This window comes from Rhinatrema bivittatum, chromosome 8, assembly GCF_901001135.1.
Source record: "Rhinatrema bivittatum chromosome 8, aRhiBiv1.1, whole genome shotgun sequence".
NCBI lineage: Eukaryota > Metazoa > Chordata > Amphibia > Gymnophiona > Rhinatrematidae > Rhinatrema > Rhinatrema bivittatum.
The window spans coordinates 68,886,720-68,899,974 of NC_042622.1; the positions used below are offsets into that span (position 1 = coordinate 68,886,720).

Below are 13,255 nucleotides of genomic sequence, written 5' to 3' on the forward strand. Positions count from 1 at the left end.
ATACGTATTAGAATTTGCACATCGTCGGAGTATATAAAGTGAGGGAGACCAAGATTTGAGAGGAGGAGGCAGAGGGGTAGGAGATATATGTTAAAGAGTGTGGAGGATAGTGAGGAGCCTTGGGGTATGCCCCTGGTAATGTCGATGGGTTTGGATTCATGGTTTTCAATTTTTACCTTGAAGTGCCTGTCGCTGATGTATGATTTGAACCAGCGAAGAGGGGTCCCAGAGATGCCAATGTCAGAAAGCCTATCGAGCAGTATAGAGTGATTAATAGTGTCAAAGGCTGCAGAGATGTCTAATAGGGCTAGGATGTAGGAGTGACCTTTGTCTAGACCTTGGATGATGTAGTCAGTGAGTGTTATTAAGAGAGTTTCGGTACTGAAGTATTTTCGAAAGCCGTGTTGATGGATAAAGGATCTGGTGCTGATCTAGGTAGTTCGATAGTTGTGTGTTGACAGTTTTTTCAAGAACTTTCGCAAGGAAGGGTAAGTTGGAGATGGGGCGGTAGTTGGATAAGTCGGCTGGGTCAAGTTTTGGTTTCTTTAAGATGGGTTTTACTATCGCTAGTTTGAGTTGTTTGGGAACATCTCCGGTGGACATAGAGGTGTTGATAATGTCGGCTAGGGGTTGGGAGATGCTGTCTGGGATAGTTAGGAGAACTTTGGAGGGCATCATGTCAGATAGGTGGGTAGCAGGTCGCATTTTCTTAAGTATTGAGGAGATTTCAGAGGTAGATGTGAGTTCGAATGTGTCCATTTTAGAGTCTGAGCTTTTTGGGATAAATTTGGTGGGTGAGGGTATGGTGGGAAAGCACGTGGCAAGTGAAGTTATTTTATTATGGAAAAATTGAGCGAGCTCATCACATTTAGTTTTAGAGTCTTCGCAGGGTATTATCCTATGGCCTCCTGGGCTCGCATGCCACGCACTAGCTCCAGGGGCTGCCCCCGCCAGCAGCGATTGCCTAGGCTTCAGCCGGCACCCCAGCAAGCCCCGGCTACGGGCTTTTGACTGGCGGTGAGGGAGCATGAGTCAGTCGAGCGCACCCCTGACGACGGATTCCCCAGTGGGAGGCAGGCTCCTTGGCTTTGCCCATCGTTGGGTGGATGTCACTTCGGACCGATGGATCCTTACCATAATCCGTCAGGGATACCGTCTCAACTTCAGTCGGCTCCCAGGGACCTCTTCCCCCATGTCCATCATGCGGTTTGTCCGCCCAGCAGGTCATACTTCAATCAGAACTCTCCGGCCCTTCTCGCAGCAGGTGCGGTAGAGCCAATCCTTCGCCCCCAGCAGGGCCAAGGGTTCTATTCGAGGTATTTCCTAATTCCGAAAAGGAATGGCGGCTGATAACCCATCCTCAACCTCAGGGCATTAAACAAGTTTCTCTCGAGAAAAGTTCAAGATGGACTCACTGGGTACGCTGATTCCCCTCTTCAAAAGAGGAGACTGGCTCTGCTCCCTTGATCTGAAGGAAGCTTAAGCTCACATTGCCATTTTCCCTGGCCCCAGAAAGGGGCGGATTTTCAAAGGGTTACGTGCGTAACCCCGAAAACCCGCTCCTGCGCATGCTGAACCTATTTTGCATGGGCCCGGCGACGCGCGCATGTCCCGGGGCTTGAAAAAATGGGCTGGGAGTGGGCAGGGCAGGGGTGGAACCAAGGCCTCCAGCACAGCGGTCATGCCGGGGGCTCGCGTGCCGGCACTCGGCCGGTGCGTGCAACCTACACCTGCCCAGAGGCAGGCGCAACTTCGTCAGCAAAGGTCGGGGGTTTTTAGATAGGGTTGGTGGGCGGGTTAGGTAGAGAAAGGGAGGGGGAAGGTGGGGGGGAAGGAAAGTTCCCTCCAAGGCCGCTCTGATTTCGGAGTGGCCTCTGAGGGAACAGGGAAAGCCATCGGGGCTCCCCTAGGGCTCTGCGTGCACACGCAAGTTTCTAGAAACTTTGACAACAGTTTTCCATGCTGGGCTCCACAGCAGATGATGTCACCCCACTTCTGAGGACTAACATCCTGCTGTTCTAGGAGAACACCTGTTACAGATAAGCAACTGCGCTTTACCCACATTAAATGCAGTTAACATGGGCAAATGGGCTTTTGAAATTTGCTATGGTAGGAGGTTACATTTATATTTTTCTTTAAAAATATGTGTATTAGTTGTTTAATATTGGACTCCTTAAAGTTGTCTTTCAAGTTTTGTACTCTGTCATCTTTCAAGTTTAAAAAAAAATTAAAATAAAAAAAAACAAAAAGTGAAAATACCTGTGGGTAGGAAAAAACTACAAAATTAAGAGGAAGGATAGATACTAGGAATGTGCATTTGTTACATCTGTTTTGACGGGTGCGTGCATACCTTGACGTCTTTCTAGTACACACGAAAAACAGATATTATCTATATATTTTTAATAATGAAATACATGCATATTATTCATTTTCCTGTGTACTAGAAAGTCTGCGAGGTATATGCATACCTGCTGAAACGGATGTAACAAATGCATATCCCTAATAGATATTAGGCTGGTTTTCTTTTTGACCAGTAGCACCATTGTAAATCTTACCAGCTCTCCCTCTGAATTCTGTGATATCACCAGGCTTCCCTATTGCTGGGTAATTATAATAGAAATGTATACATTTCCAGCACTAAAACAGATTTTTTGCTTCATCTTAGCATGGTTTGGGTGTTTGTGCTATTTTTAGGTAGTGAAAATGATGAAAGTTTCAGTAACTTGTACAGTTCCTCGGGACAATAATCTAAAAGTTTATGTGGGCAAACTTGTTTAGCTATGTAAAGATGTCATTTTATTGTTACCCCTTAGTTCAGGTAAATGTTTGCATGCTGTTTCATGGCGCACATACTTTTGCCTGCAGGAATAAAAGTACCAAGGTTAGGTCGGGGGATGGAAAATATGCTTCGTGATTTCATTTTCAAATCACTGTGTGTACTTCTAGCACATACCTTACACCTGCTTCCATGCAAATACAATTTAAGCGAGAACAAATAAACATGCGGTGTGTTTGCTGCCCGAAATGTCAAAGGCAAATTTCAGAGGGCATTTCCCTTTGAAAATTCACATGCAGGTCCGCAGGTACTTTACAAGCTGCCTGTGGGATTTCAGTATTGTCCTCCTAATGATCAATTCTTTTTCCTCCTAAAGGTTCTTCTAGAAGGAAAGTTTAGCAATGATGAAAGCTCATTATGCGATAAGCCTGTAACATTCCTGTCTTTGAAGCTGAGGCTTGTCAATATACTAATAGGAGCCTTGCAAACAGAGACTGATCCCAACAACACCCAGATGATACTAGGTATGTATCATCTCTCAGTTATGGTTTAGCTTTATCAGATTTGTTATTTTTGCATTGTACTATGTCACTGTCTTGATGTAGGGAATTTTAAAAAAAAGCAGTCACAGTGGGAGCCCCATGGTCAAGGAATCAGTCTGACGATCTTTTACAAAGGAGCTGCATTGACTCCCAGTGAAAACCAGAATTAGATGAAAGTCTTTTCATTAGTTTTTAAATCTTTGAATCAAATGGGCCTCATAATACATATCGGAAATTTTGATAAAATAGTCTCCTTCACGAGCATTAAGGTCATCTCAGCAAGTTTTGCTGGCAGCACTAATGGTATCACAAAGAAGGCTAATAGAAATAAAGTAGAAGGAATGTAGTTATTATGGGCTGATTCTTTGGAATAAAATGCCTTTGAAAGCCCATAGAGAAGAGACTTACCTTCTATTAGAGAAAAAGTTAAAACCTGGTTATTTAATCAGAATTTAACTAGATGACAAGAAGTCTTGTATTTTTTTATTGTGGTGGAACTCTGCGTTTAATTATGCTGAGCAGTTTTTCAGAGAAAGCATAATCAGTATGGTCTTTTAAAAGTTCTTCAGGGTATTTATTTCTTCATATTTATAGAACCCAAAATCACTGTAGTTTCACAGTGGCTACCTGCCCACCAGAGCTTTCAAACACAGGCACTGAAATTAACTGCAGAGTGCTGAGATATTTAAACACAACTGAACCAATCTAGTGAACAGGATTTCTATCAAACATCAGGCCGATACAGTAAGGATGCATAAGAGAGTGCGGCAGTGCCGGGCACACCCGCATTTGCCACACGCACAGTTTAGATCACATACCGTTGATACAGTATTTAAATGACACGCAAATACAAGCCGCGTCCATGAAGCGCAATCCGTTTTACTGTATAGAGCGCTATACAGCGCCTATACAGTATCCTGGGTGCGCTGGTACCTGTCACCTAACCTGGTACCTAACCAAGTAACCTGTAATTTGCAATCAGTTTTTATCCTTATATATAGTAACAGGTAACCGGTATTCTCATCACTTTCTTATTTGGTTTCCAATTGCTGTTCCCCCAAACAGCGCTTCATTGGAGGGAGTCCTCTGCATTTTCTCTCCAGCCCCCCTAGTTTCCCTGTCCTTATGGGAATGCACCCCTATTTCATATGTTATATGTTATTTATATGTTATTTTATGCTGTATTGAAGTTTCTTTACTCTATGAGTTGTTAATATACCTTGTTTTCAAATGTTCCTTGTATCGCTCCCACGCGAAGGTTCTGTTGTACTGTAAACCGGTGTGATCTGTATACTATACAGGAATGTCAGCATATAAGAATTTAAAATAAATAAATTTCAAATGACATTTGAAATGACAGGTATCAGGAAGCGGATGGTTCACTTGTGCACGCAGCTCCGATTTTCCGCCTCCTTCGGACGGGCAAGAGACGAAATTTCACGAGCAAACTTTCCCCCAGCCCCCGCTCACCTGCCCTGGCCACGTCCACGCAAGCCCCCAGCAGCAGATGGGCGTCCATGGGTGCCGGTCTCCCGTGCGGGCGCGCTGACAGCTCCGGAGCAGCCCCAGTCCTCTCTCCCCTCCTCCTGAGGCGCGCACCGCGGCTCCCCTGCCTCCCGGGGGCAACCGGCGGCGAGAGCAGCTTTAGCAGCCCGGGGCGGATCAGGCGCTCCCCATGCGAGGGCCGGCTTCCAGCAGCCCCCGCTGGCGAAGGTGCATGAACTCCCGCCTGTACGTGCATGAGTGCACGCTGTGACCTCGGATGTCCAGCCGGGCGCTCAGGTCACGGCGTGCACTCATGCACCTTCACCGGCGGGGGCTGCTGGAAGCCGCGCCTCGCATGGGGAGCGCCCGATCTGCCCCGGGCTGCTGAAGCCGCTCTCGCTGCCGGCTGCCCCCGGGAGGCAGGGGAGCCGCGGTGAGCACCTCGGGAGGAGGGACGAGAGGACTGGGGCTGCTCCGGAGCAGTTCTTGTTTCTGCTGGCGACATATCTGTTTGTCATTCAAAAGAAAATTCACATGCAGTAAGTTTGTTACAATTTATTCACTATTTGCTTTAATAACATGTCGAGTAGTTTTCTCTCTCTTGTTCCTGGCTGACAGCTTAATAACATCATTTCAGCTTTAGTATTGCTGCCACTTTAATAATTATTTCTCCTTTGCAGTGAGCTTTAACACTGTTCATTTTTTAATTTCATCTCTCTCTGCTAAGTTCACCACACTAACGCCAGGGTAAGGGTAGGCGGTAAATTAGCAGGTTAAAGACGCAGCAAAACAGCGGGTTAAAAAGGCGATAATCGGGCCGCACGTTACTGTATCGGAGGGAATAGCTAATCCGATCGTTTATATATCATATACATGCCCCGGGCGGAAAGGGATACGCGTCAGTTTCAGGAAGCAGTAAGGATTGGTAAAAACGGATAGTGAATCGCGGGTTAGACTTACGCGGTCAAATTGTGGGTACAAAGCGGGTTAGAAACAGGGTAACCGCGGCCGCGCTTTACTGTATCGGCCTGAAAAAGAACAAGAAGCTTCTTTAACCTATCTTCTCATTCAGCTTCTTCATCTAATTATAGCTGCATTTCTTGGCGTCCAGTCAGATGAATCCAGAACAAGTGGGTTATGCATCTCTGCCAGCAGATGGAGACGGAGCAAACTGACGTCACAGTACATACACCCCTGCAGTGACATCAGCCTGCCAGTATTCTCTGTCTCCAGCAGATGGTGGATGTGCATCTCCCCACTGGGGATTGCTTCGAATTGAAAAGGAGAAATAAGGAAAATTTGCCCCACTCTCCTGCGGTGATACCAAACGGTCCCTCCCCCAGTTGAGATTTCCTGAGGTGATTTCCGTGGACCCTCAGATGAGTGCCTTGGTCAGGTAGCTGGTTTTTCAGCCGGCATGGACTTAGCTTTTTAACAGCTGAAAGGCAGCGGTTGCAGGAAGCCAAGCACGGCGGTGACTGAATATTCTCTCTCCCTCCACAGCCGGAGACCATCTCTGTACTCAGCCAGGTAAGGCTGAACTCAGATAAGTTTAAAAAAAATATATTTACAAAGACAGAGAAGGAGAGTTTTTGGTGTAGGGCTTCCTCCTTTCCCTGGTCTCATGCTCAGCATGCTGTTCTGTCATTCATCCTGCTCTGTGGGAGTCTAAGGGATGTTGGCAGCCTGGCGGGTTGAGCAACCTCTGAGGGCTAGGCCCTGCTCTAAGGCCTTTTCACTGTGTGCCACATGGTAGGCTCAACAGCTTTTTTCGTGCTTTGTCTGTGTGTTATGCTGCTCTCTTCAGAATTGTCTGTTCAGCTTGTGCATCCAGCTGTGTATCCAGGTTGGGCATCCAAGTTAAGCGGTGCCTTAGTGACCATCCCGCTTACCTGTGCGCACAGGTTGGGCGTTTTGCCATGCACCTAAGCTTTTTGTGGCGCCTATCCTTAGGGATGCATTGGTGCTGGACGCCCAGGTTTGGAACACACAGATTTTTGGAAACCTAAAAAAATAATAATAAAAACAGCTGGACACAAACCTTCAGTCGCTGCTTAGAGTACTGTCGGCCTAATGGCGCCTAAACCTAAGAAACCTAAGCGCCTTTCTCTTTGCGCTGCCTGTCATATGCAGACATATCAGCCTGGAGTGCCTGCTAACTTGTGCCAGTGCTGTTTGGAGGCTCAAGGAGAATTACCTTCTTCTGATTTCACTAAGCTTGGTTCTTCCTAGCCGAATGTGGATCTAGGTAAAGATGCGTCAGGTGGGGTGCCTGATATTGAAACTCCCCTAACTGGTTCGTCAGCAGAGGAAGGTAGTTCAATGAGTATGCCTGACGTGCCTTCTGGCTTTGGCATGGATCCTTCAAAATTTTCATGGGTAGAATTTTTCCAGGGATTGCAATCCTTTCTTCAGGCACAGTCCTCAGCCCCATCCAATGCTCACAGGGCAGAGTTGCAGGTAGAAACCTTGCTTGGACCTACTGCTAAGCGCCGGAGTACTCCGAAATCGGCAGCAGGTCTGCCAGACAGGGATTCAGATGGCACAGATTATGAGGCCGATCCAGACTGTCTAGAGGATGGAGAAATTCCTCCGGAACTAGAACCATATAGGACTATGCTACAGTTTTTCCATAGAGATGAACTGCTGGCCCTGATTTCCCAGACCTTGAATATGCTGGGAATACCTGAAGCAGATTCCATGTCTGAGCCAAAGAAAAATCCTATTTTGGTTTCTTTGCGTAACGCCTCTTGTCTTTTTTTCCCTGTGATGGAGACCATTCAAAAATTGATTGATCTTGAGTGGGACGCCCCGGAGGCTAATTTCAAAGGAGGCCGGGTTTTGGAAGGCCTGTACCCTCTGGATCTGGTGGTGAGAGAGTGTTTATATTTTCCGAAGGTGGATGCACTTGAATGTGCAGTCTCCAAGCGGACTATTATCCCCATAGAGGGAGGAACGGCCTTAAAGGATGTACACGATAGGAGGATCAAAACTATACTTAAGCAGGCATTTGAGGCAGTGGCAATGTCTTTGCAAATAGCTTCTTGTTGTTCCCTGGTGGCTTGCTCTTGTTTACGTCTCTTGGAGGAGGTTGATGACTCGGGTGAATTCCAGGGCAGTTAGGGAGCCAGTGGCCACCTTCTTGGCAGATGCAGGCTATGATTTAGTTCGCACCTTAGCCAGAGTGATGGCTTCGGTAATAATGGCCAGGCATCAGTTATGGCTGAGAAATTGGTTACCCCAATGCGACCTCCAAGGGTAACCTCACGAAATTGCCCTTTAAAGGCTCACTTTTGTTTGGGAGCAAGTTGGAGAAATTAGTAAGTGGGGTGAATCACCGGTCCCTCGATTTCCAAAGGATAAGAAGCAGACACTATTCTCCTTTAGCATGAGAGGTCGTGTTAGGGGCTCCAGGCGTTTTCGACCCTATAGAAAAGCGACCTTCCAGAGGACTCGGCCTTTTGGTATGTCTCGTCCTTCTGAGACTCCAACCCCCAGGACCAGGAGATAGGGGGATGCCTCTCTGTCTTCTTTCAGAGGTGGGTCGAGATCACATCGGATCAATGGGTCCTGGAGGTGACACAAGAAGGATATTCGCTGGAGTTTCGCAGTGTTCCTTGGGACGTATTCATGGTCTCTCCCTGCAAAAGAAGCAGGCAGTGGAGGAGACATTGGCAAGGTTCCTCAGTCTGAGGGCTGTGATTCCCATGCCCACATCTCAAGAAAATATGGGGTGTCATTGTGCCCAAGAAAGAGGGATCTTTTTGTCCCTTCCTGGATCTCAAAAGTGTCAACAGTCATCTGCAGGTGACACATTTTCTCATGGAGACCTTGTGCTGGGTGATAATTGTTGTGCAGTTGGAGGAATTTCTGATCTCTTTGGACCTGTCCAAGGCGTATAGTCACATTCCCATTCGACTAGAGCATCAACTCTTTCTGTGGTTCGCATTTCTGGGACGTCATCAGTTTTGGGCACTACCTTTTGGTCTGGCCACCGCTCCCAGGTCTTTTTCCAAGGTAATGGTAGTAGTTGTGCAGAATTGAGACAGGATGGGATCCCAGTTCAACCATATTTGGACGATTGGCTGATTTGAGCTGCCTGGTGACCTGCAAGGTGATCTCCCTGTTGCAGGAGCTCGGCTGGGTGGTGAACCTGCCAAGAGCCATCTTCAGCCTGCTCAGTCATTGGAATATCTCAAGGTTCGGTTCAACACCAAGCAGGGCAATGTTTTCCTGCTGGAAACTCGTATTCAGAAGTTGATGGCACATCTACATCTATTGATGAGCACTCTGTACCCGACCATATGGTCCTATCTTCAGATACTTGGTTTAATGACGGCAACCCTGGAAGTGGTACCATGGGCAAGAGCGCATATGCATCCTCTTCAGCACTCCCTGTTGTCTCAGTGGAACCTGCAGTCTCTGGACTATTCGATTTGGTTCCATCTGCCAATGCAGGTGGTCTGCTGACTGCAGTGGTGGCTATGGCTGGATCATCTAAGGAAGGGAATTTCCCTAGCACCACTGGACTGGCTAGTACTGATGACAGATGCAAGCCTCCATGGTTGGGGAGCTCATTGTCAGGAGCTGAGAGTGCAAGGGTGCTGGGATGCGGAGGAGTCTCTCTGGAATATAATTTGGAAGCCAGGCAGTCCAGCTGGCATGTTTGCAGGGTTGAGCAATCCAGATAATGTCAGATAACACGACGACTATGGCTTACATAAAACAGGGAGGAACCAAAAGCCAACAAGTGTCGCAGGAAATAGATCAACTTACGGAATGGGATGAACTACATCTCCAGATGATCTCAACTTTCTCAGCAAGGAGAGTCTGGACCCAGGAGAATGTGTGCTATCAAATGAGGCATTTCAACTGATTCTGAATCGCTGGGGTCTTCCATTTCTAGACTTGCTGGCAACTTCTCACAATGCGAAGGTTCCAAGATTCTTCAGTCACTGGAGAGATACAAAATCATGGGGGATTGATGCCTTGTGCAGGAGTGACCGGAAAACAAATTTTTGTACGCCTTTCCTCCATGGCTCATGTTAGGCAGATTAGTCCGAAGGATTGAGTGCCACAGAAGAAGGATAGTGCTCTTGGTTGCTCCAGATTGGCCCAGGAGACCATGGTATGCGGATCTGCGGCGGCTGCTGGCGGAATTGCCCCTTCCACTTCCAGCAGATCAGACTTCTTTTTGTCTTATGGTATGGCCCTTGAAAGGGCTTGCTTGCTGAAATGTAGATACTCTGTAGCAGTGATTTCCACCTTGCTAAGAGCTAGAAAGTTCTCCAATTCCTTGGCCTATGTTGCGGGTTTGGCGAATGTTTCAGGCCTGGTGTGAGGATTGAGGTACTCTTCCTTGTTTGGTCAAGATCCAGCTCATTTTGAAACTTTTGCAGGATGGCTTGAATAAAGGCTTGGCACTTCATTCCTTAAAGGTACAAGTAGCGACTCACCTGTTTCAGAGGTCAGGTGAATGGTGGTTCCTTGTTGGCTCATCCTGATGTGGCCTGTTTCCTGAAAGGAGTGAAACATCTTCGTCCTCCTTTGTGGTTTTCGGTGCCCTTATGGAGTCTTAATTTAGTATTGGATTTCTTAGCGGGCCCTACATTTAGATCAAAGCATAACTTGACCTTGTGGTTACTGACCTTGAAAACAGTGTTTCTTGTGGCAGTTTGTTCTGCACATAGGGTTTCCAAACTGCAGGCCTTGTCTTGCCGGAAGCCATTCCTCCAGGTGACTCCAGGGTCGGTACAGCTGCGTATTGTTCCTTCTTTTCTACCGAAGGTGGTCACTGACTTCTACTTGAATCAGTCCATCTCCCTGCCGTCTCTGGACAGAGAGAGAGAGATGTTGTAGAAGAATATCGTCTGTTGCAACCCTTGGATGTTAAGAGACATATTGTCAGGTATCTGGAGGTTATTAAGCCTGTTTGTCCTTCACGGTGGTACTAGGCAGGGAGAGCCAGCCTTGTGGGCTACCATAGCTCGCTGGATTAAGGAGGTAGTTATGGCTGCATGCATTGATGCTGGGAAACCGTTACCTAGTCAGGTCAGGGCTCATTCCACTAGGGCAGTGTCATGGGCGGAAGTGGAATTGTTGTTTCCTGTCAACATTTGCTGAGCTACAACATGGTCCTCATTACACACTTTTTCCAGGTATTACGTCTGGATGTGCAGGCCTGGGAGGACAGCCTATGCCTGTGCATTTTTGACTGGACTACGGGCAGCCTCCCGTCCTATTCGGGAGTAGCTTGGTTACATCCCACTTGATCTAGATTCATCTGACTGGACGCTTCATCCCACTTGTTCTGAATTCATCTGACTGGACACTTCATCTTTAGGCCAGTCAGATGAATCCAGCTTCCCTCCCTTGGCTGCCGAATGGTTGTCTTATGGTCCTCCTCCATTGCTACATGTTACAAGGATTACTGGTAAGGGTTCATCTAGTCCCTAGACTGGTGTTAATACATTCTTGTCTGAGCTCAATGTTGCCTGTTGGCTGAGTATTGAAATGGTTATCTGTTTAATCAAGTTCTACTAGTCTGTCCACAGTTGCTTTTGAAGAGAATACTGGCAGGCTGATGTCACTGTAGGGGTGTGTATATATATATATATATTGTGATGTCCGTTTGCTCAGTCTCCATCTGCTGGTAAGGGTGTATAACCCACTTGTTCAGGATTCACCTGACTGTTCTAAAGAAAAGGAAATTAGCAGGTAAGTAGTAATTCCCTGTATGTACCAGGATCAGTCCAGACTGCTGGGTTATGCCTCCCTTCCAGCAGATGGAGTCAGAGAAAAGCTGAAAAGCACCCCCAGATAACCCGGTGTGCCACCTGCGATCCTTTGGTATTTCTCTTACTCCAGCAGATGAAGGGTGGCATAACCTGTGGTCTTGATCCTTTGCAAAATTCTTTATTTGATTAATTAATAAGTGAAGGGGGTCTCCTAACCTTAGTACCTCTGTCTAGATCAAGTTGTAGTAAGTAGTAAAAAAAAAAAAAAAAAAAAGGGAAGTCTGAGATCACTTTGTAATAGATATCTTAATTCTTCTGGTGGGAGCTACAAATTGCATATTAAGCCTAGGGACGTACATCCCCCTGGTTGAGTAGCTCTGAAAAAGAAAAAATAAATACATAAATAAAAGACAAAGATAAGCTTTTTAAACAGAGCGAGCCTGCTGAAATCTCCTGGGACTCTGGAGAGGGTGAATTGCTTCACTCAGCTGATTTTCTATTTACGGCTTAGATTGCCATATCACGAGGATCGCGATGTGCAGCGTGTGGAGAGTCGGCAGCGCGGCTCTCTCGCGAAGGCCTATGCTCCCGCTGTATCCCCGGGGGTGAGGGGCCTTCGCAGCTGCAGATTGCAGGGAAAAGATCAGCATTGCCGTGATCGCGCGGCTTAGGCCGCAGTCAGACAGTTCACAAGGAGAGGCCTTCCCCGACAAGCGCTGGAACAGTGGCCATTTTGCCCGATTCGGGCCCTGATGCTTCCGGACCCCTCCCCGGTGGATACGAGCGATGATGTTGACAATGCCGCTCCGGTGGAGGGGGATGATCAGCGGTTCCTCCGGTTATTTCGTAAGGAGGAGCTAGACCCTTTGATTCCTCATGTGCAACAGGAACTAGATATTCAGGCTCCGCAGCCGGTGACGGATCCTTCTTCAGAGGATCCTGCTTTGTCAGGTTTGCGGGCCCCTCCTAGAACTTTTCCTTTCCACCCGATGCTTTTACAGCTTATGACCCGGGAATGAGATGCGCCTGAAGCCACCCTAAGGGTTAGTAGGGCCATGGAAAAGCTTTACCCGCTGCCGGATGAGTTCTTGGATCTTCTCAAGATCTCTAAGGTGGACGCGGCTGTGTCAGCCATCGCTAAGCGCACCACGGTTCCGGTAACGGGAGGAGCAGCTCTCAAGGACCTCCAGGATAGAAAGCTGGAGGTTCTACTCAAGAGGATATTTGAAGTATCAGCCCTCTGAGTTAGGGCAGCCGTCTGTAGTAGTCTCATGCAGAGAGCCACCCTCAGATGGGTTCAGCAATTACTCACAACTCAAGAGCTCCCTCCAGCAGAGGCAGAACAGGCTGACCGCAAGGAAGTGGTGGTTGCTTATGCAGCAGACGCCTTGTGCGATCTTCTTTGTACTTTTGCGTGCACGATGTCCTCGGCAGTTTCGGCAAGGAGGCTTCTTTGGCTCCGCAATTGGTCGGCTGAGGTCTCTTCTAAGTCTCAGCTGGGCGCCTTTCCATTTAGAGGAAATCTATTTGGAGATGATCTGGAACAACTGTTAAGTCCTTAGGGGACAATAAGGTTTACAAGCTCCCGGAGGATAAGCCCAGGCCGTCTTGCCCTTTTGGTGCGACCCAGGGTCATTTTTGGGGTCAGTGCCATTTTCGACTTGTGCCCCTCGGCAGTCGTCGGCAAGGTCTCAAGCTTGGGCTCATTCCTTTTG

General features: G+C 47.6%; 1 protein-coding gene across 6 annotated transcripts in view; it reads left to right on the forward strand.

The window, feature by feature from the left end:
* The window catches only part of RALGAPB (Ral GTPase activating protein non-catalytic beta subunit), a 392,859-nt gene that overhangs the window by 173,512 nt on the left and 206,092 nt on the right, over positions 1-13,255 (forward strand). For all 6 annotated transcript variants that reach the window (XM_029614592.1, XM_029614596.1, XM_029614594.1 and 3 more), the window contains one exon: positions 3,153-3,300. In XM_029614592.1, coding sequence (XP_029470452.1) covers positions 3,153-3,300 — 148 coding nt within the window. The remainder of the gene's footprint in view (positions 1-3,152; positions 3,301-13,255) is intronic.